The sequence below is a fragment of the Biomphalaria glabrata genome, chromosome 1 (genome assembly GCF_947242115.1).
Source record: "Biomphalaria glabrata chromosome 1, xgBioGlab47.1, whole genome shotgun sequence".
NCBI lineage: Eukaryota > Metazoa > Mollusca > Gastropoda > Planorbidae > Biomphalaria > Biomphalaria glabrata.
Window position 1 is genome coordinate 82,100,829 of NC_074711.1, and position 21,051 is coordinate 82,121,879.

At 36.5% G+C, this 21,051-nt stretch overlaps 1 protein-coding gene across 3 annotated transcripts; it reads left to right on the forward strand.

Annotated features, from left to right (window-relative positions):
- The first annotated feature begins 2,257 nt into the window (after positions 1-2,257).
- LOC106063282 (uncharacterized) lies at positions 2,258-13,336 on the forward strand. 3 transcript variants are annotated; one of them, XM_056018110.1, is made up of 7 exons: positions 2,258-2,849; positions 4,330-4,413; positions 5,671-5,803; positions 6,813-6,919; positions 9,568-9,804; positions 11,097-11,227; positions 12,485-13,336. In XM_056018110.1, exons 1-7 carry the CDS (start codon positions 2,634-2,636, stop codon positions 12,618-12,620), a joined length of 1,044 nt encoding a protein of 347 aa, XP_055874085.1. In that variant the 5' UTR covers positions 2,258-2,633; the 3' UTR covers positions 12,621-13,336. The 3 variants fall into 3 exon arrangements, with proteins under 3 accessions (XP_055874085.1, XP_013077052.2, XP_013077053.2); XM_013221598.2 differs by having other exon boundaries at positions 2,259-2,849; positions 5,671-5,872; XM_013221599.2 differs by having other exon boundaries at positions 2,260-2,849; positions 5,671-5,872; positions 11,100-11,227.
- The last annotated feature ends 7,715 nt before the right edge of the window (positions 13,337-21,051 follow it).

A 21,051-nucleotide genomic window follows, 5' to 3' on the forward strand; every position in this document is an offset into this window, starting at 1 on the left:
TAATTGTTTTTGAACGAAGAGAAGTTTCTTCATTGAATTTAGATCGCACTTAGATCATATTTGTCAAGTTGTAACTCCTAGACCTAGATGATCCTCTTATCAATTGACAACATTCTATATGATCGTATCATCAACATAGATCTGTCTACTTCTATACGATCATCTTATCGAATGATCATTTCAAGATCCTCGGCAATCACGATCATTGATGGTGCAATATAGTTCAAGTCTGATCGTGACAGTAGCACCATCTTAGAGTGTGACATCAACACCATTGATGATCGTGACACTTAGCAACATCAAAGTGCAGTCCATTAATTGAAAACTATATGATAAACAAAAGTAACTTTAGCGGTAATGAACCATTAAACAAATATTTAGATATTGTAGAAGTACTTTAATGGACACTTACAAGGACCTTATAAATTAAAAATAACATTTTTTTTTACCCTGTCATCGACTTGAACAGAATAGAAAGCCAAGTGAAGGCATACCGATACTGTATGTTGGGGATTGATGAACAGAATAGAAAGCCAAGTGAAGGCATACCGATACTGTATGCTCGAATTGATGAACAGAATCAGCGAGTAAAATGCAGAACGACAATACTTCAGAAATCGAAAGAAAACATGCTGACGTCAGTTCTGTGAGAAGAAGGCAGGACGCTGCAAGCTGGTACTTTTAACATTTTTAGTTCAATAATAAGAAAGAATTAAAATCAAAAGCATGGCATTGCTTGCCCCACCCGGACATTTTATGAAAAGCATGACTGACGGTCCAGCACTGGTCACCTAATGCATTGCATATACAGGAGGCCCAATTTTGTGGACGGCCGAAACTTTATTCCAAGATGACGGTAAAAACAATAAAAAATAAATGACCTTGGCGAATAGTCTCGATAATGAACTAAAGAATTTTATACTTAGTTATTCTGTTTTTTTTTATAAATAATATATTAAATCAATCAACATCGTCCACAAATTGTTTCTACAGCCAAAAATTATTTTTCTTTATTAGCAATGAAAAGCTTAAAATTATTTAATAAACCTAAAATTATATAAAAAATTCAGTAATTTTATTCAGGAAGCAAATGAAGCGGGCTTGTTTTATAGACGCTGACACAGAATTTATACGATTGAAACTATCTAGAATTAGAAAAAAGGAAACATTTTGATTTCGAGCGTTATAATGAGTGAACAAACATCATGCCCGATATACGTCTGCACCAGATTGACTTCCAGAGAGCACATTGCTTATTATGGAATTAGGGCAGTTGGTCAAGGGGTTTTCCAGGAAGGATTTCACCATAGACAACCGTCTGGCTTAAGCCAAAATCTCTTTTGGTAGCCTTTAAATGATATTTGATGAGGCATCAAAGGTTCATCGAACGCTTCCACAACAGGTTCCTTCGCGCCATACTGTTTACATAGGCACTGTGAAATATTGCGTTTATATACAGATAAGAACGAAATATTATATACTATTTCCTCTTTAGAAACAAAAATAATGGGCGGCATTTTTGTTGTTGCACGCATGCAGCCACAACCCTCGCGTCGGCCCTGCCTACCCCAACCCATGCGTTTTGATTTTTTTTTTGTACGGCATCAAGTTCATTGCAGATTTTTCTCTCAAAGTAACGTTCGTCCTCTCTTTGATTCTCTCTCCAGTCTCGGAAGTTTAATTAGGACAGTACTTTAAATATTCGATTACTTCATTTATTGAAACATGGGCGTCAGAGGGAACGAGACATCAATTAACACTAGCTTGCTCATCACTGTGCTTGACAGCGCTTATTAAGGAGTTAGGAATATCTGAAAGACTTCATTTGTTGTTATGTGTTCTGGGTTAGCCATTTGGTCTAGAAGTTGAAGTCTAATACACCATTACACCTAATAAAATACTCAGAAAGACACAAAGATAAAGGCACATTCCTTGTTCCATATGCTAAGATATATCTGTACAAACGCTCCTTCTTCCCTAGTGCTATTAGAGCATGGAATGGGTTGCCAATGACTTAGCAGAATTAAGCTCATTGATCAACATGCATGATTAGACTATTAGACTGACCTGGGAACACGCGTAGGTCGTAATCGTCTTCTTTTTTGAAGTAAGGTCTGTATTTTAGCCTGTATGACATTTCAAAACTACAGTCCTACACGTGCATGTAACTAAATAGCGCATTGCTCTCAATAGCAGTCTTCTTTTCCAAGGCCTAATTTTTCCAATCGCACCGTTCGACATCTTCATTGAACTCTATGTTTGTAGAAAATGTTTCAATAAACAAGGAAACAAAACAAAAACAATGGGGCGTGAGGAACGTACTTTAATAACCAAGAAACAACATCGAGGTAGTACGTAATGGTAGCCTAGCCTTATACGAAACACAAACTCCAGACAAGCCAAACATCTGTTATTTTTTCCTCGCTCAACCACTAAGCAGAAATTAGACCTAGATCTAGTTTAAGTACAAGAAGGTCAAGTGTCTTCATGAAGACTTACCAAAAAGATTTACCAAAAACCTGCAGTGGCTGTCTGCCATCAGTGGCCCGGGGTAGGGAGCAGACATTAAAAGCAATGATCTAAAAATCTGGAAGCCTAATACTCTACATGTAAAGCAATACCCCCGGGGAAAGATGCTGCCAGGCGGGTTCAAGAAAGACTCTCGAGTTTGGCTGCACAAAAATGCTCACATCTACCCGAAACATAACGTGCCAATGGGAATCCAGCGCGTTGGGAGTGATGACCCTTACGAGCAGTTCCACGAGGATACGTTGTATAATCAGCCGTACCTGATCACAGATGAAAATGGAAGGGTGTTCAAGAAAGACAGTCGCACGTGGTTACACAAGGTAAATATAAATTTATTATGATAGATTCACCTTCTCCTATCCCTAGCTCTGTTGGACCGTTGGGGCACCACGCAAGATCTGCCAACCATCTTTCTCCATTCCTCTCTGTCTTTTGACATTGGTTAGAACCTCTTTCATTGGCAGGGCCGTCCATTCTTAGCATTACCATCGCTATCTATGCCTCTGTTTTTTTTCCTGGTACTGTTCCCTGAAGGAAGGTCTATGCGAGCCCCGAACACCTTGCAATATGTCCATAGAGTTTTAGTTTCCATTTTTTTTTACAATAGTTAGCAGGTCATCGTGGGGTCCAATCGCTGCAGTAACCCTGTCTCTAATCTCTTGGTTTGTGATGCGGTCTTTGAATGTGATACTTAGGATCTTTCTTTAGCATCTCAATTCCATTGCTAGGATCCTCCTCTCTAGCTCTGCAGTCAGCGTCCAAGACTTGCAATGATAATAGATTGGCAGGGTTTAAAGCTGTAATAAACACGAAAGCCTGGAATAACTAATCACGTAGAAGGTCTAATCTCCTTCTGTTGAAAATTAAAAAAAAAAGCTAGGTAAAGTTTCCCTTTCAGACCTTGCGCTCTATGGGGCAGATTATGTAGAAGGTCACGTGTTTCTATGGCCGACGGTTAATGAGTGTATCAACCGCCTTTACTTTCCCCAACTTTTGTCTATATTCAAAATGATTTTATGTTTCAATCTCAAAGACAGTAACAAAGCCATACCAATAAGTAGCCTATATTTCATTGATCTATCAACATTGTTATATTTACCCTACTAGGGTTCGAAACGTTGTGTTTGTCTGAATTAAGGCTTTGAGACTCGAGTCAAGAGACAGAATAGTCAAAATTGCCGGTTGAGTTGCGATTTTAATTGCTCAGCGTCAAAAACGTTTCGGCACCTTTTCAATACTTTAAAACTGTTAATCTTTATTCCATTAAAAACAAATTCTGTAATTGTTCATTTTTTCTCCCAATTCAACGCCTATGAAAAAAATTGATTATTAGGCCTATTATCTCGTGTTTGATTCCTCGGTGACCAAATAATGATTAGACCCTATATATATTTAAAACGCATTAAAAAAAATATTACCAAGCTTTTTAATGAACTCACTGTGTCTGTCTGGACAAAAACTTGTACACGCTATTTTCCCACTTCCCATTCTCGGATCAAGTTGAAACTTAGCACAATTAGTTAAACAATAAGTCGTAATTAATTAATTTTGTTTCATAAAGAAAATGTAACAAACCAACGGGAGATAAACCTTACAATAATCAGAGATACGGCAGTGATTGAATGATGCTCTCTCCGCAAACGTGACTCTTCCCAGCATGCAAGACGCGTACAAGTCGTAAGACAAGGAGATGAGCTGACGCAATCGTGTACAGTTAGGATTGACTTTTACAAAGTGTTTTATTTCAATTTAACCTTTTTTTGTGTCAACTCACTTTTTTTTTTTTACTTTTTTCATAAGTCGTCTGCTAAGAAAGCCGCCAAAAAAGTCAACGATCAACCAATTCGCCTAAGCACACCCGGAGTAAAACTGTCATGGCGTCAGGTATTTCAAAGTTTGACTCTTTGAACTCTGAGAGCTTTGAGGTCTAAGGAAAATGTGTTGTTTTTTTTAAATTTTAATTCTTGCTGAAGATGATAAAGGACAAATATAAATTTTGGGTAGGGTAACTAGACAGTCGTACATCCAAAGTGAGGACAGAAAGGAGGACAGAGGAGGACTAGATAATAAAGTAAACTTTAATTACCAGTTTTACAATTTCATTGATAAAAACATGTCAGGAAATCAAAGATCGAATAAGTATCGAAGTATCATATTTCTTAGACCAGTCGACATTTTCTTTAGATTGGTTACAAAGATGAAGGCACACTTCTTATTCCGTATGTAAGGACAAATTCGTTTAAGTGCTCCTTCTTCCCTAGTCCCATTAGAGAATGGAATGGGTTGCCTGAATTAGCCAGAAAAGCCAACGACTTAATTAGCAGAGTTTAATTAACAAGCCTGACCAGATTAACATATGAAATGCGTAAGGCTTAATTATCATCTCTTTTGAAGTAACGTCTGTAATCTATAAGATAAGATAAGATTGTAAGAAACGAGTATCTTTTAATGTGAGTCAATGAAGAATCTATTTCTCTTGTCCACTGTGTCAAAACTGAACAGCGAAAGCACTTTTTGCAAAAGAGAAATTCACAGATCTTGAGTCTCTGAGTAGTAGGTTTCACATGAACAACTCTACGAATACCTGTTTATTGAAAAAAGGCTGAGGGAAAAAGTCAGTGTTATAATTTCTAATTGCAGTAGGTAGTCAGATCAATGAACAGTGTTAATATCGATACCCAATTTCTTTAGGTACTGTATGCATGACAATACATCGTTTTTAATCGTTTTTAAGAAATAATGTGTGGCCAGAGGCTTAAGTTTCGCTACCTATGAAAAGGGGGGGGGTCGAGTTCAAAACTCGACTCGAACTGAGTTGTGTTTGCTGAGTGCCTAAAGGCAGCACGGAAAACCTTCTCCCAGATACCCCCTCTCCCTATAGGTCATCTTAAGAGATTGGACCATACAAAATATGTGCCATTAAAGTTAACACCACGGTGAAAGCCGGACATTTTCACAAATTAGGTCACTCGATAATCCTTTGGGGAAATTAGAAGACATGCTGAAATAGACACCATTGTCAAATACACTTGGGACTTAAGCTAACGGTTTAGACGGTCTAGAGTGCTGTAAACTTTCTAAAAGTTGTCTTCTATCTAATCCTCTTAATATACCATATTCATGTCTGAATCAAAATTTCAGATTCGAACTATTCCTGATATCAAGCTGTCCAATGAAATCATGTGCGAAGGTCTGTTCAGGACACGGAGCAGTACAGAGATGGTTCGAACACAGACAGGAGCCAACAAACTCAAGAAAAAGAAACGAACTGCCGGTAATTACACTGACACTGTCTTCTCGCCTACGTTAGATGCCCGAAGTGTTAAGGAAATACCTGGCAAAGGTACAGCTGCATCTCTAAATCTAATCGACTTTCTCATCGTGTTTACTATATGGAAATGTTTGTAATGACTGGTGGGGGAATTAGTATTCAAATCCATTTGGCCCTTGTTGTGTGTGTGGGGGGAGGGGAGAGTGGCCCTTGAGGGACTGTAGGCACGACATGGCCTTAATTGTGCCGATGTGCCCAAAATCAAAATCAAATCAAATCAAATCCATCTATCCCAGAGGCGCTACAGTCCATGGAGGGCTCTCGCCTGCCTCAACACATCCCTCCATTCAGATCTCTCCTGGGCCTTTCATCCTCATGCCCGAACCCTAAGCTGTTGTAGATCTCCTCAACATGGTCAATCCATCGTATTGGTGGTCTGCCATTGGGTCGCATGCCCTTTGTTGGTTTTTGCCGGTATATAATTATTGCTTCTCTGTTCTCTGACATTCTTTCAAGGTGACCTGCTCAATAGACTGCGTATTTTAATTCTTACTTCAGTACATTGTTAGTATTGAGTGAATAGGAATATGGTTCATTTTTTTTTTTAAAAAAGAGAAAGTTCCCTTTTCAGACCTTGCGATCTATAGGGCAGGTGATGTTAAGGTGTCATCTGTTTCTTTGACCAACGGTAAATAGAGGTGTAATGTGGCAAGCACTAATATCCACTGCCTTTACTTTCCCCAAATTAAGTCAGATACCCATTAGAGTTGGGTGGACTCAAGAGGCGCCCTTAAAATCCCGAAATTCAAAATCACAGTCTTCACCGAGATTCGAACCCAGGACCCCAGGTTCGGAAGCCAAGCGCCTAATATTAGCCTAATTGTTGAAGTTATAATGCTGACTACTTTAGTAATAATATAAATCATTATAACAAGGTGGTTCTGTTGGTACATGTGTACAAGTTAAGTGAATGTTATATTCAAAATAAAATGGGTGTATTTTTCCCTCCTAGGTAGCTTCACAAAGCAATCAGGTGCTTCCTTTCCTGACATGGTGATCTCAAGGCGAGGAAGTTGTGAAGTAGCAGCTTACACCTCAGACTATTGCATTGTGGGTAAGGTACGTAGGCCGAACACAACACATAAAGCATTGATATTTCCATTTAGTGATGAATCAATCAGTAAGACTGTTAACACATAAAGCGTTGATATTTCCATTTAGTGATGAATCAATCAGTAAGACTGTTAACACATAAAGCGTTGATATTTCCATTTAGTGCTGAATCAATCAGTCAAACGCCATGGGTAAATGAAGAACAGGACCGCAATGAAAACAATGAAAATTATGTAGTTAATGAAAGGTTGTAAAGCAAAAACTATATATATATATATATATATATATATATATATATATAGATAGATAGATAGATAGATAGATAGATAGATAGATAGATAGATAGATAGATAGATAGATAGATAGATAGATAGATAGATAGATAGATATATAGATAGATAGATAGATAGATAGATAGATAGATAGATAGATAGATAGATAGATATATAGATAGATAGATAGATAGATAGATAGATAGATAGATAGATAGATAGATAGATAGATAGATAGATAGATAGATAGATAGATATATAGATAGATAGATAGATAGATAGATAGATAGATAGATAGATAGATAGATAGATAGATAGATAGATAGATAGATAGATAGATAGATATATATATAGATAGATAGATAGATAGATAGATAGATAGATAGATAGATAGATAGATAGATAGATAGATAGATAGATAGATAGATAGATAGATAGATAGATAGATAGATAGATAGATAGATAGATAGATAGATAGATAGATAGATAGATAGATAGATAGATATATATATAGATAGATAGATAGATAGATATATAGATAGATAGATAGATAGATAGATAGATAGATAGATAGATAGATAGATAGATAGATAGATAGATAGATATATAAATAGATAGATAGATAGATAGATAGATAGATAGATAGATAGATAGATAGATAGATAGATAGATAGATAGATAGATATATATATAGATAGATAGATAGATAGATAGATAGATAGATAGATAGATAGATAGATAGATAGATAGATAGATAGATAGATAGATAGATAGATAGATAGATAGATAGATAGATAGATAGATAGATAGATAGATAGATAGATAGATAGATATATAGATAGATAGATAGATAGATAGATAGATAGATAGATAGATAGATAGATAGATAGATAGATAGATAGATAGATAGATAGATAGATATATAGATAGATAGATAGATAGATAGATAGATAGATAGATAGATAGATAGATAGATAGATAGATAGATAGATAGATAGATAGATAGATAGATAGATAGATAGATAGATATATATATAGATAGATAGATAGATAGATAGATAGATAGATAGATAGATAGATAGATATATATATAGATAGATAGATAGATAGATAGATAGATAGATAGATAGATAGATAGATAGATAGATATATAGATAGATAGATAGATAGATATATAGATAGATAGATAGATAGATAGATAGATAGATAGATAGATAGATAGATAGATAGATAGATAGATAGATAGATAGATAGATAGATAGATAGATAGATAGATATATAGATAGATAGATAGATAGATAGATAGATAGATAGATAGATAGATAGATAGATAGATAGATAGATAGATAGATAGATAGATAGATAGATAGATAGATATATAGATAGATAGATAGATAGATAGATAGATAGATAGATAGATAGATAGATAGATAGATAGATAGATATATAAATAGATAGATAGATAGATAGATAGATAGATAGATAGATAGATAGATAGATAGATAGATAGATAGATAGATAGATAGATAGATAGATAGATAGATATATAGATAGATAGATAGATAGATAGATAGATAGATAGATAGATAGATAGATAGATAGATAGATAGATAGATAGATAGATAGATAGATAGATAGATAGATAGATAGATAGATAGATAGATAGATAGATATATAGATATATATATAGATAGATAGATAGATAGATAGATAGATAGATAGATAGATAGATAGATAGATAGATAGATAGATAGATAGATATATAGATAGATAGATAGATAGATAGATAGATAGATAGATAGATAGATAGATAGATAGATAGATAGATAGATAGATAGATAGATAGATAGATAGATAGATAGATAGATAGATAGATAGATAGATAGATAGATAGATAGATATATAGATAGATAGATAGATATATAGATAGATAGATAGATAGATAGATAGATAGATAGATACCGTAAGGGAGAGGTCTCCAAAACCTATACTTGCTTTAAGTTCTTGATATGTAGGCCTACGCACGTTGAACCTTCGTGTTCTGAGAACAGGTTTAAATTACCAATACAAATTACCTTCAGTATCACCAAAACAGACAGGCTCATATGGTAAATTCAGTTTCCTTCCAAAGTCTGGGCTAAAGATACTTATTAACTGGACGCGGTTTGATATGTGATGAATAGCTATGAGCATTTTGAAAATACTGTATAATTTCGTATTAAACTGCGCAAACTGATGCTGAATTATCAATGACTAAAATTCGATTACACGTTTAAGTTTATTTATTTTTCATGTCTTAAAACAATAAAATTAAAAAAAATTTAAACAGACTTCATATTGTGTTTTTAGCATTTTAAATCTACCTGATCTATTTAATTTTAGCCCAGTTCCCCATCTCGCACGTTCCCGACAAGCAATTCTGCTTCCGAAATAGAAGACGAGGCAGACGACACTGCGGAAGGATACCCGAGCAGGACCAACTCGGTATATGAGAAAAGAGACATAACTACGGATTACCCACTGTGCTGCGTCAGTGATGGCGGCTGCACTGGAGTGAGTTCAAAGAACACTAGCCTAGAACTAAGTAAAGATGGACTACAGGAACTCATCAAAGTTGAGGTACACTATTACCAACATAACTTATTCTTACGTTTCCAATGTAATATTTGTTTTTACATCCAATAGCTTCTGGTGGCGCATTGATACCTTTATTTGATGCTCACCCTGAGTCCGACATGCGTGTCAAGTAGTACTGTAAAAAATCGTCGACTGCAATGGTCTTAATGACGGCAGACGTTTCCAATGCTCTAATATGACTAGCGGGTAGAGAAAACATTACAAGGATGATAAAAAAAACAACATGACATGACATAAAAACTAGACTTAAACTTTAATTGGTGAAACAAGGTAATTTACAGGCCGTAAATCTACACTGTTAAGTCTCAGTTGTAGTGATAGTTTCTTTTGAAAGTACTTTGTGAGAAGAATGAATCTGACATGAGTCAATGGAGAGTCTACTAAAAAGAATGAATCTGACACGAGTCAATGGAGAGTCTACTTCTTTCGTTTGTGCACTGTTACTCTAATATGCGCTAATCAGCGAAAATGCTATTACAATAAATAATAAAAAAAACCAACATATTAATGAATTACAGATTGCTGATGAATAGCCTTAAATCTATAGCCTTACAAACACCACTGTTTAGAAAGGAGGATGTAAACAAAAAGTTACATCTTTCTGTCCACAAAAGGATATGAAGCTGCTGTAATGATGGTAGAACTTAACAACATCCTGTTCCTTTAGTTGCTGTATGACATCATTTAGTATTGAGCTTGTGTGTTTAAACTAGAAGATATGTCGAGGGATTGAATTCGATTATTGTATGCTATCACCTTCACTTCCAACTATCCCTTAGTCCGTTGTACCGTTGGGGCACCAAACAAGATCTATTGAACGTCATTCCTGTCTTTTGCCTTGGATAGAATCTCGTTCAATGACATGCCCGTCTCCAAATCGCTTCTCTCTCTGCCTCTTCTTCTTTTTCTGGTACTGTTCCCTGAAGGAAAAAAAAAATTTATAACGTAAACAAGAGAGCAAAAGCCAGACATTGTCAGGTTCTAGGTCATTGCCTGCCGAGCCCTCCCTTTACCCGGACGTCTGTTAATCGTACTAGAGGGCCATAATTTGGTGATCACTATTATGGCTTATGTTTGTAATTTTTTTTTTTACGAAGGGGCTTAATGAGTCCTTTCTCGAGGCCCGAGCCTCCCTTCTAGTTATTTATCTACGCCTGGATTGCAGCTTTCATCACCATGATAAGTTCATTAAAGAAGCTTGCTCTGTAAAACACCAACAAATGTGAAGTCTCTCAAGTGCCGCGCCACTAGCCACTTGTTCTGTCTTCTCTCAGCAGCATCGCCGTCGGTCTGAACGTTTGTCCAAGCGTGGTCTTGGTGAGTTGCCCCTTGAAGTTAGCCCACAATCCAATTCTTCAGACTCCAATCTCGGACTGGATGCTACCTATTGCCTTTCGGAAGAATAGTAAGTAATGGCGTAAGAATACATAGTTGGTCTGATCAAGTAATGTCGCAAATAAAGTAATGTCGTAAGAATACATAGTTGGTCTGATCAAGTAATGTCGCAAATAAAGTAATGGCGTAAGAATACATAGTTGATCTGATGAAGTAATGTCGCAAATAAATTAATGTCGTAAGAATACATAGTTGATCTGATCAAGTAATGTCGCCAAAAATGTATTGTAAGAACACGTAGTAGTCGTAGCTGATTCAGTAATGTCGCAAATAAAGTATTGTCCCAAGCGTAGCAATGATATTAATCATTGAAGGTGAGTTTGTCTTTATGTATGTGTTTTGTTTTACTTGTGTTACCTGTGTGCGTTATGTGTAATGAGCTACTTTCAAACCAGTGTATGGAGTCCTCCCGACGTCATGGAATCATCATAAAATCGGCATAATACTTTTTTTTTAAAGCCGTTTGTCATTTATATACCTCACTTTGTTTAAAAGATTTACAAAATAATTTAATTTTCATTAGTTCAATATAATGTATGGTCACCATTATAATTCTTCTCTTCTTCCCCGTTCTCATTTTTATGTTGGAGCGTTCAGATGACTAGACCAATACATGAGATGAACTGCGCAGTGGTTTCCAAATCAGGGAGTTCTCCATATAGTTTTCTTTCTATTTGGTTCATTATAATGATAATAATGACTTTTTCCCCTTCAAAGTAACACGTGAAAAATTAACGATTCATTGGCTGTGGCACTTCAGTTTACTGGTCCTCAGTGAGAGATGTGCGCTTGTGAATTTTGAAAAGCACTGTGCTAGATCTATGTATCAATCACTGTTAATCCTTCTTTCCAGCTATCTGTTTACATGTTTCTCTATCCACCTTTATCAATGTCCATAAAAAAAGATTCATTAATAGTATCTTGTGGAAACACACACGCCATCAATCTTTAAATCGAAATGGGGAATAACCTTTGAGAGATTATGGACACCACATGGCCTAAATTGTGCCGACGTGCCAAAAACTCAAAATATCAAATATCTTTAAATCCATGTAAGAATAGACATTTTTAACACGATAGAGATGATCTATAAACAATTTCTCAATTCATCGCTTATCTCCCCATGTAAAGCCGATGGCGATGGTTACGTCCCATTACTTTCCTTTTCTTCATGACAACATTATTTTTTAAAATGTCTGTTTAAGTTAAAAAAAAAAATTAATTACTCGCCCCGTTCGCCACCCCTCTCTTCTCTTATCATTTGAAGTGTGAGCGTCAAAGTGCCGTTTCAAGCTTCGGACAAGAACTCCGCCACACATGACAGCACGCACGTGTGCACTTCAGACTTGGACACGCCCACGGAACCAAAAGCGATCCACGGGGGAGTTCTGAGATCTACTTAATGAATCAGAGGCGTTGGTAGTAAAAAAAAATGCTGGGGTGGGTGGTGATGAGTCCCCCATGGAGAGGGGGCAATTAAAACATATAATTACTAATTAGAACTTGTTAATATTTAAAGAAAGCCCACTAAAACATAAAACAAAAGCCTATTCAAATCAAATCAAAACCCACGGCCCGGCCAGTCACAGAATTGCTGCCAGTGTACTTAGCTGTGGGCTCGTCCTACACAAAGGTGAACCCAGTCAGCTATTCCAGAAACAAGTCCACTCTTGTGATATAAGTCGGACTTTGTTTTAAATTAGCGCTAAGATTATGACCTACATAAGTTATGTATTTATAATGTATTGTAACGATGAAAATGTTAAGAATAAATATGTGTGTTTGCAAGTGCGAATGTGTGTTCTACAATAGTGTTTTGATTGTTTAAATACGTGAGATAAATTACTTTGTATAAATCGTTTATCGATCTACACTGAAATTAAATGTGTATTATAGATTATAGATAAGTTACATCTTTCAAGCTGTAAGACCTAGAATAATATAATGGTTGGCATTGATACATTTAGCCTATCTTAAGAACTGTTATAATTTACATTTAATAAGCATTGCTATTGAAATATATAGATAGGCACTTATAGAACTGGTACTAACATTCATTGGCGTGTGCTTTTTAATATTAAATCTTTTTAATATTAAATCTAAATATAAAACATATCAATATGAACTACATTTTCTTAAGACGATGTTCGTTTGCTTTAGTCATTGTTCGTTTGCTTTAGTCATTGTTCGTTTGCTTTAGTCATTGTTCGTTTGCTTTAGTCATTGTTCGTTCGCTTTAGTCATTGTTCGTTTGCTTTAGTCATTGTCCGTTTGCTTTAGTCATTGTTCGTTCGCTTTAGTCATTGTTCGTTCGCTTTAGTCATTGTTCGTTTGCTTTAGTCATTGTTCGTTTTGCTTTAGTCATTGTTCGTTTGCTTTTGTCATTGTTCGTTTGCTTTTGTCATTGTTCGTTTGCTTTAGTTATTGGTCGTTTGCTTTAGTCATTGTTCATTTGCTTTAGTCATTGTTCGTTAGCTTTAGTCATTGTTCGTTCGCTTTAGCCATTGTTCGTTTGCTTTAGTCATTGTTCGTTTGCTTTAGTCATTGTTCGTTTGCTTTAGTCATTGTTCGTTTGCTTTAGCCATTGTTCGTTTGCTTTAGTCATTGTTCGTTTGCTTTAGTCATTGTTCGTTTGCTTTAGTCATTGTTCGTTTGCTTTAGTCATTGATCGTTTTCTTTAGTCATTGTTCGTTTTCTTTAGTCATTGTTCGTTTGCTTTAGTCATTGGTCGTTTGCTTTAGTCATTGGTCGTTTGCTTTAGTCATTGTTCGTTCGCTTTAGTCATTGTTCGTTTTGCTTTAGTCATTGTTCGTTTGCTTTAGTCATTGTTCGTTTGCTTTAGTCATTGTTCGTTTGCTTTAGTCATTGTTCGTTGTCCTGGCCATATAACATCCTCGTTAACCGTGACCCATCGAAACAGATGACCTTTACATCATCTGCCTTCTAGATCGCAAGGTCTGAAAGGGAAACTTTACTTTTACTTTGAACTACGTATCTACACACAGAAACTCGATTATTTCTGCCGCGCATCAAACTTTCTACTAGCACAACCCTCAGGAAAACTTACACACTTCCGGTCCTTCTCTCTTTCATTCCAACTTACAAGCAGTGGCGTAGCATCCATGGCGCGAAGGGGTTCAATGAACCCTGGGCCCACGACCATTTAGGGGCCCACACCACACACCTGATGGTGTAACAACGCCATATCCAACTTTATATTAACTTCAAAACATGAACCCATGTTTTCGGTCATTGTAAGGAACTGCTTTCATCCGGTGCGTTGGCTGTGACGTTTGGGTCCCATACTCCCATTCTTTTTCCCCCCCCCCCCCCTCTATGTTAATTAAACCGTTGATAGTATTACCTTTTTTTTCTGCTTTTTTTTTCTTGTCTCTATTACCCTTAAAACTAGAGATTAAAAGCAAAAGAAACATCCTATTCTGTGACTTAGGGAAATGTTAAGTTAAACATCCTATTCTGTGACTTAGGGAAATGTTAAGTTAAACATCCTATTCTGTGACTTAGGGAAATGTTAAGTTAAACATCCTATTCTGTGACTTAGGGAAATGTTAAGTTAAACATCCTATTCTGTGACTTAGGGAAATGTTAAGTTAAAGATGTTCACTTTTTAACTACTTATTGTGACTGGGGAGGAGGTCAAAACATTTTTTAAGATAGAGCAATAATTCCATTTATCATGGAAGTCTTTCACTTGAATGGCTGCTTTGTCGTCTGGTATGTGCGCTACTGGAAAGTCGTTCGGATGGTCTCGGGTTTAAACCCTGAGACTGCATCAGTGTTTTTTTGTCTTCCAGCCAAATTGTCAAAAAAAAAAAAAAAAGATAGGTCTACTAATTATTTAACTTCATCAACAAGCTTGCCAAACATACAGACAATGAACGACTGATAATGGTGGATGATTCCAACAAGGAGCACATTTGAAGAAGTTGAAACAATTACTGAAGGAAAGTAATTTCATCGCATAGTGAATGTTAGTTTTAACTTAAACATGTAGCAACCTTTCATTTAGTGGTCATCGCTTTGACACAAGTGACAATGACAATGTCTTAGCAGTACATACACTCTTAAGAAAACAAAAACATAAGCCTTTACCTCGACCCACATATTCAGAACGATATAACAGACCTGTTGGGCAATATAATTTTAGCAAAAATACTAAAGAGATCCAATCTGCGTCATTTTTCCCTATCATGGTTGACAGCACTCAAAGAGATTTAAAAATGTATTAATTTTGCATTATTTTCTGAAAATGTTTTGCGAACTCCGATGACGAACTCCCCAAAAAGAAATTTGTCATTTGTAGGTTTTTATATTAGTGAGACCCAGAAGTCTGCAGGATTGACTGAACAAATACTCTTTAAGTAATAAAATACCACCATCTTTCTTTAAATTACTCAGGATGCCAAGACGATGACGATTTTTTAATATGAGCGGGCAGTACAGTAGCCTTCAGGTATTGTTTCAATAAAAACAGCCGCTTGTGCATTATGTTCACTGTGTTAAACAGCACTTAAACATTCTGTCAGCTGTGTTCGTGAACTTGCATTGGAATGTCTTTTAGTAAATGCACCGATACATACAAACTACTGGATTTCTTTGATACATAAAATATAAGTCACATGGGGGGCGAGGGCCCATCAACATATTCTTGAACCCGGTCATCGGGTACCTTTGCTACGCCACTGCTTACAAGTACAAGCAAAACTGGATTATACAAGACAGACACATTCATCCGTGACCATTATTATTAGCTAAACTCAACAACACTAAGTAAGTATCCATTTGTTATATAACACTTATCCATACAAAGCATTGAACAAAAAACAAACACATGACTCTTTTTTTTGTAAAGAAAAAAAATTAGGAAAAAAAATGTATTTTGTTTCACGGTTGCGTTATGTCAAGTTGTGTATCCAAGAAATGCCAAGAATCAGATGACATGTCAAGACGAGATTTTTTTTTCTTTCTGACTAAAAGCGAGTCTTTAACAACTTCTATTCTTCCGCCTTTTTTGTATTGTCTAACTGACTGCTCACTGGAGTTGCGGGAAAACCCAGCAGGATTAGCAGACGACCGCAGATGCTACTTTGAAGTACTCGCTGGAATGGAGGTTCCAAGAACAGTTCCGGTGCATTGGTTGCATTGTGCTCCATATCAGATTACTTAAAAAAAAATAATTTTTGATAGTCTTCCCCCCACCCCCTCTCTTTTAAAGTCTTTATAACAGAGGTGGAATACTTTTTTCTTGCCAATTTAGTAAAACAGACTAACATAGGGGTATGAGGGTAAGAAGGATATTATACTTTGACGAGTGTGGTAAACTCTATTTATATATAGATCACAGTGTAAAGTTGTAACAATACGGTTTGAAGGGACGATGTGTTCAACCTGTCTATGTGGTTAGATGTTTGTTTAATTATATGGCACAATTATCGCACTATATGCCACACTCAGTAGGCCCAACATAATCTGTATTTAAATATGGGTGTTGATCACTTGATCAAAATTAGAATCTAATGCAATGATTTAGCTGTTTCGTGGTCAGTATCTCTTACTATGACGTGTACAGTATGCTTTTTTTCCCCCTGTAAATAAACACTGCAGCCTCATCATATAGCTTTATAAGTAAGTAGATATACTAACATGCCTCAATCATGCGTGTGTGTGTGTGTGTATTGAAAGATTTAAAAAACAGGAAAGCAAAAACATTTTTGCCCCTACTTTAAAAAAAAAAATACCAGTCACAGACTTGAGTTAGTTCATTTCCTGAAGGCTCTGATCTTTTTTTTTTCACTTCTTGAAAGTATTGTTTCCTCACGCTGTTGTAATACAGGCCTAATTAGCCGTATCAACCATTGTCATCCTTACAATGCGCGCGCAGCAGGAAATGAACTCGCCATTCTTTGCTGGTCAAAAGGACAGCAGACGATGGAGCTCTTGCTTATTGGTGGCGCTGTAAAGCTAAAAAAGAAAAATTTCTCGCCCGATTTCACGGTGAAAGTTGGAAAGAGCGACTTGAAAGTCAGTCAAGTGATGAATACGGCGGGCTGGAAAAATACCAGATGCAGATGTGTTGTCACCGAGAGCATACTTCAGTGTTAGACAAAAAAAAAAAAAAAAGTATTTTACCATTTCATCCTTGTTCTGGTTTTGTGAGTGAAGGACAAGTTGGGAATGAAGAAACGTCTTGCTTGACCTTTGTGAACTGAAACAAAGTTGTTGTTTTTTTTTAAATTATAAATTAGCAAAGTTTAAATGTTAATATTGTTTAAGATAAATTATATCTTTCTTCATGTATTGGTGAACACTTATGAATTTGTTTTTTTAAAGTATGCATTTTACATTAATGGAAAAAAAAAATAGGCACTAAATTTCGTCGGTTCAACTTTTTAAAAGTTTTTATTTCTTTAAAAACAACTGCATGTTTAAAAAAAAACAACACCAGGTGGACTAATGTTCGGTACGCATGGATTGATCTAGGCTAATCCGCCTGGTTAAAGTTAGCCGCTATAGCCTATATAATGTCCACGATATGACGTCAAGGACCCGCGTAGTGAGGGAGAAACACATCTCGAACGGCTACGAGACTAAGACTTTTTATTGTCCCTAAAACCCACATTAAAATGCTAATATCTAAATAATGGCTTAAAAATTATAGAAAATATTTTGCATACATGTTTTTTTAAGCATTAATATTACAGAAAACAAGTATTTAAACGGTTTCTTTGATTGACCCCAAAACCTCTTCAGTTGGTCTTTAAATTTAAATTACTTGGAAACGTAAGTAGGTCATGGTGCAAAACTCAGAATTTCAAGAGTACTAGGTGAGATGTCAAGTCGCCATATTGAATCAGACTTTAAAAATAAAAAATATTCAAAAAGATCACCACTTAGAATCCTTCTGTACTTTACATATTTAATGCTTTATAAATCAAGCAAGCGTAATCTATCATAGCCATCTATTCAGACTTCACATGAAACCAGGGAACTCGTGTCAGGTACACATTAAAATACAATTTCCTCTTTGACTTTCACAAAATATAACACATACACATTATTTTTAGCATCTCATCTATGCTAGAACTATTAAGAAGGTAGTGGTTCAATTCTAATGTAGAGGTTTAACTTGACTTTCCCCCAACTCCATTTTCTACACGTAACTGTCACCATCATTGCTTTATTTTTTTTTCTTCTACCCCCATCTTTCAATCTCTTTTTTTTCCTGACCTTTCTATCTCCCACACTTTCTGCTATTGATTTCAAACATCTGATATCGTCAAAGCTGAAAACTTCCAGGCCCGTACCGCTAATTAAAAATTCCCATCGACATCTCCAGATATCAATTTGATAGGAGCTGTAACCCAAACATAAGGGGAGAGCATTTCTCAATCAGGACAATTTGTCATCCCCCTTTAGTTTGCTCACCCACAAAATTCACAAGTGCATATTCGGTCTAATTTGTTTGTCTGCGTGCCCCAGTGTTTGCACCGGGAAAGCTACTATGAACTGCGCAAAGAGTTCTCTGCGGGTACCAAAAAGGGCTGTGTTTAATCGGGGGGCTCCGGTCACTTTGGAGAGGGCATTCTTCTGGGATCGGGCTACCAGCACCGAGGAGATAAAAGAGACTCACAGTTGAAGTTTGACGAATCAACACTAAAAACAAATTGTAAAAAAAATCTTTTTTGTTTTGTTTTACTAGATCTAGTCATGTTATGGCGGATATTTGTATGGCTAGCTAGTGCTGAACACAGGAGCACGTAGTGACGTGGAAGTAGCGACATAGAGTAATGAAATGGTGTCGAGTCGGAGCGGGAAAAAGGTGTTTACATCACAACAACGACGAATATGCTTGAATAATAGATATACCATCCACATTCGCTAGACGTGTAGGTTCTAATTATTAACTTATTTTGCTATACGCGCCGAGTCCTTTGACGACTATTTTTTTGTTGTTGATACTTTTACCTATCCCTTAGTCTGTTGGACCGTTGGGGCACCATACAAGATTTATTGACGTCCTTCCCCATTCCTCTCTGTCCTTCGCCCTAGCCAGAACCTCCTTCAGTGGCAGGCCCGTCCATTCTTTTATGTTGTCCTCCCATCGCTTTCTCTGTCTTTTCTTCTTTTTCCTGGTACTGTTCCCTGAAGGAATGTCTTTGCGAGCCCGGAAGACCTTGTAATATGGTCATAGATTTTTAGCTTGATACTTAGAATTCCGTAACTCTAGTCTCTGTCAGAATTTGGTTGCAGAGGCCCTATTGAAATCTTTGCTACCCTTCTCTTTCTTAACTTTTACCGTTGTTCCTGACTGTGTCAGCCCCATCAACAGTAAAATAGAAATGTGACCATCACAACAGTTTCTACTAGTGTTATTGAGACCATCACAACAGTTTCTACTAGTGTTATTGAGACCATCACAACAGTTTCTACTAGTGTTATTAAGACTGAACATTTCTGCACTATCTCTCACCTTAATACCCCCCTCCTCCTCCCAATTCTTCCCCTTTTCACAGTGTGGATCTAGACACTTGACTGACCTTCACCTTCGGGTGATACAACGGGGGATTGTCCTCCATATTTCTTGGCGACATTTGTTTGAAGATTAGATTTGGTCGTCCACTTGACAACTCCGAGTTGAAGCAATCAAAACAAACTTGCAACGTATGTGCTAGTGCCTAGGTCTAAGCAGTACCTGCAGAGCGACGGTAAATAATTGCACCCAAACGTCTCAAATGACATTTGCATTTTAAAAATATTTTTTATAATCAAAAGAAGTGTTTGTTTTTTTAAATCGTAACAAAATTAAGGGTGCACCGGATAGTACTTTTTGATGTTTTGCCGGAGCCGAATATTGCCGAATAGTAAAATGTGATATTCGGCTGAAGCCGGAGCCGGACACCTACATGTCTTGAAAATAGCTTGTATTGCCGAGCATTTTGTAAAACTGTTAAATAACATTCCTATATTCGTATTCGAATATTCAACAGAAGCCGGAGCGACTATCCGGTGCAATATGTAATCAGTATGTAATCAAATTTAAATTATAGACACCTAGACAGGTAAATTCACTTTTCGGTGAAGGTCACATTTGAAAGAAAAGTCTAGTTCACGGAAGTAGGATGTTTTTAGGAAGTTAGGACATTTCAGAGTTTGAAAGGAAGGCTCAATTTTTGAAGATAGGTTGATGTCATCTACAGCACACACAAGTCATCTAGTGATACTACATACATACGTCATATAGCAACACTTCACTAACAAGTCATCTAGCGCACCAAACACAAAAGTCATCGTCCGATACTTCACATACAAGTCTTCTAGTGACATCTCACTCTCAAGTCATCTAGCGAGACATCCCACACATCATCTAGTGACACCTCACACACACCCATCTAGCGACACCTCATACTCTAGTCAGCTCGTGACACCTCATTATCTAGTCATCTAGCGACACCTCATACTCTAGTCATCTAGCGACACCTCATACTCTAGTCATCTAGCGACACCTCATACTCTAGTCATCTAGCGACACCTCATACCCATGTCATCTAGCGACACCTCATACTCTAGTCATCTAGCGACACCTCATACTCTATTCATCTAGCGACACCTCATACTCTAGTCATCTAGCGACACCTCATACTCTAGACATCTAGCGACACCTCCTACTCTAGTCATCTAGCGACACCTCATAATCTAGTCATCTAGCGACACCTCATACTCTAGTCATCTAGCGACTCCTCATACTCTAGTCATCTAGCGACACCTCATACTCTAGTCAACTAGCGACACCTCACACACACCCAAGTCATCTAG

Excerpts from the sequence above, each read along its gene's own strand:
- LOC106063282 (XM_013221598.2), top strand. The coding sequence starts at position 2,634 with ATGCTGCCAGGCGGGTTCAAGAAAGACTCTCGAGTTTGGCTGCACAAA. Across the intron at positions 2,850-4,329 it reads GTCGCACGTGGTTACACAAG|TCGTCTGCTAAGAAAGCCGC; the intron begins GTAAATATAAAT and ends TTTTTTCATAAG. Across the intron at positions 5,873-6,812 it reads TAAGGAAATACCTGGCAAAG|GTAGCTTCACAAAGCAATCA; the intron begins GTACAGCTGCAT and ends TTTCCCTCCTAG.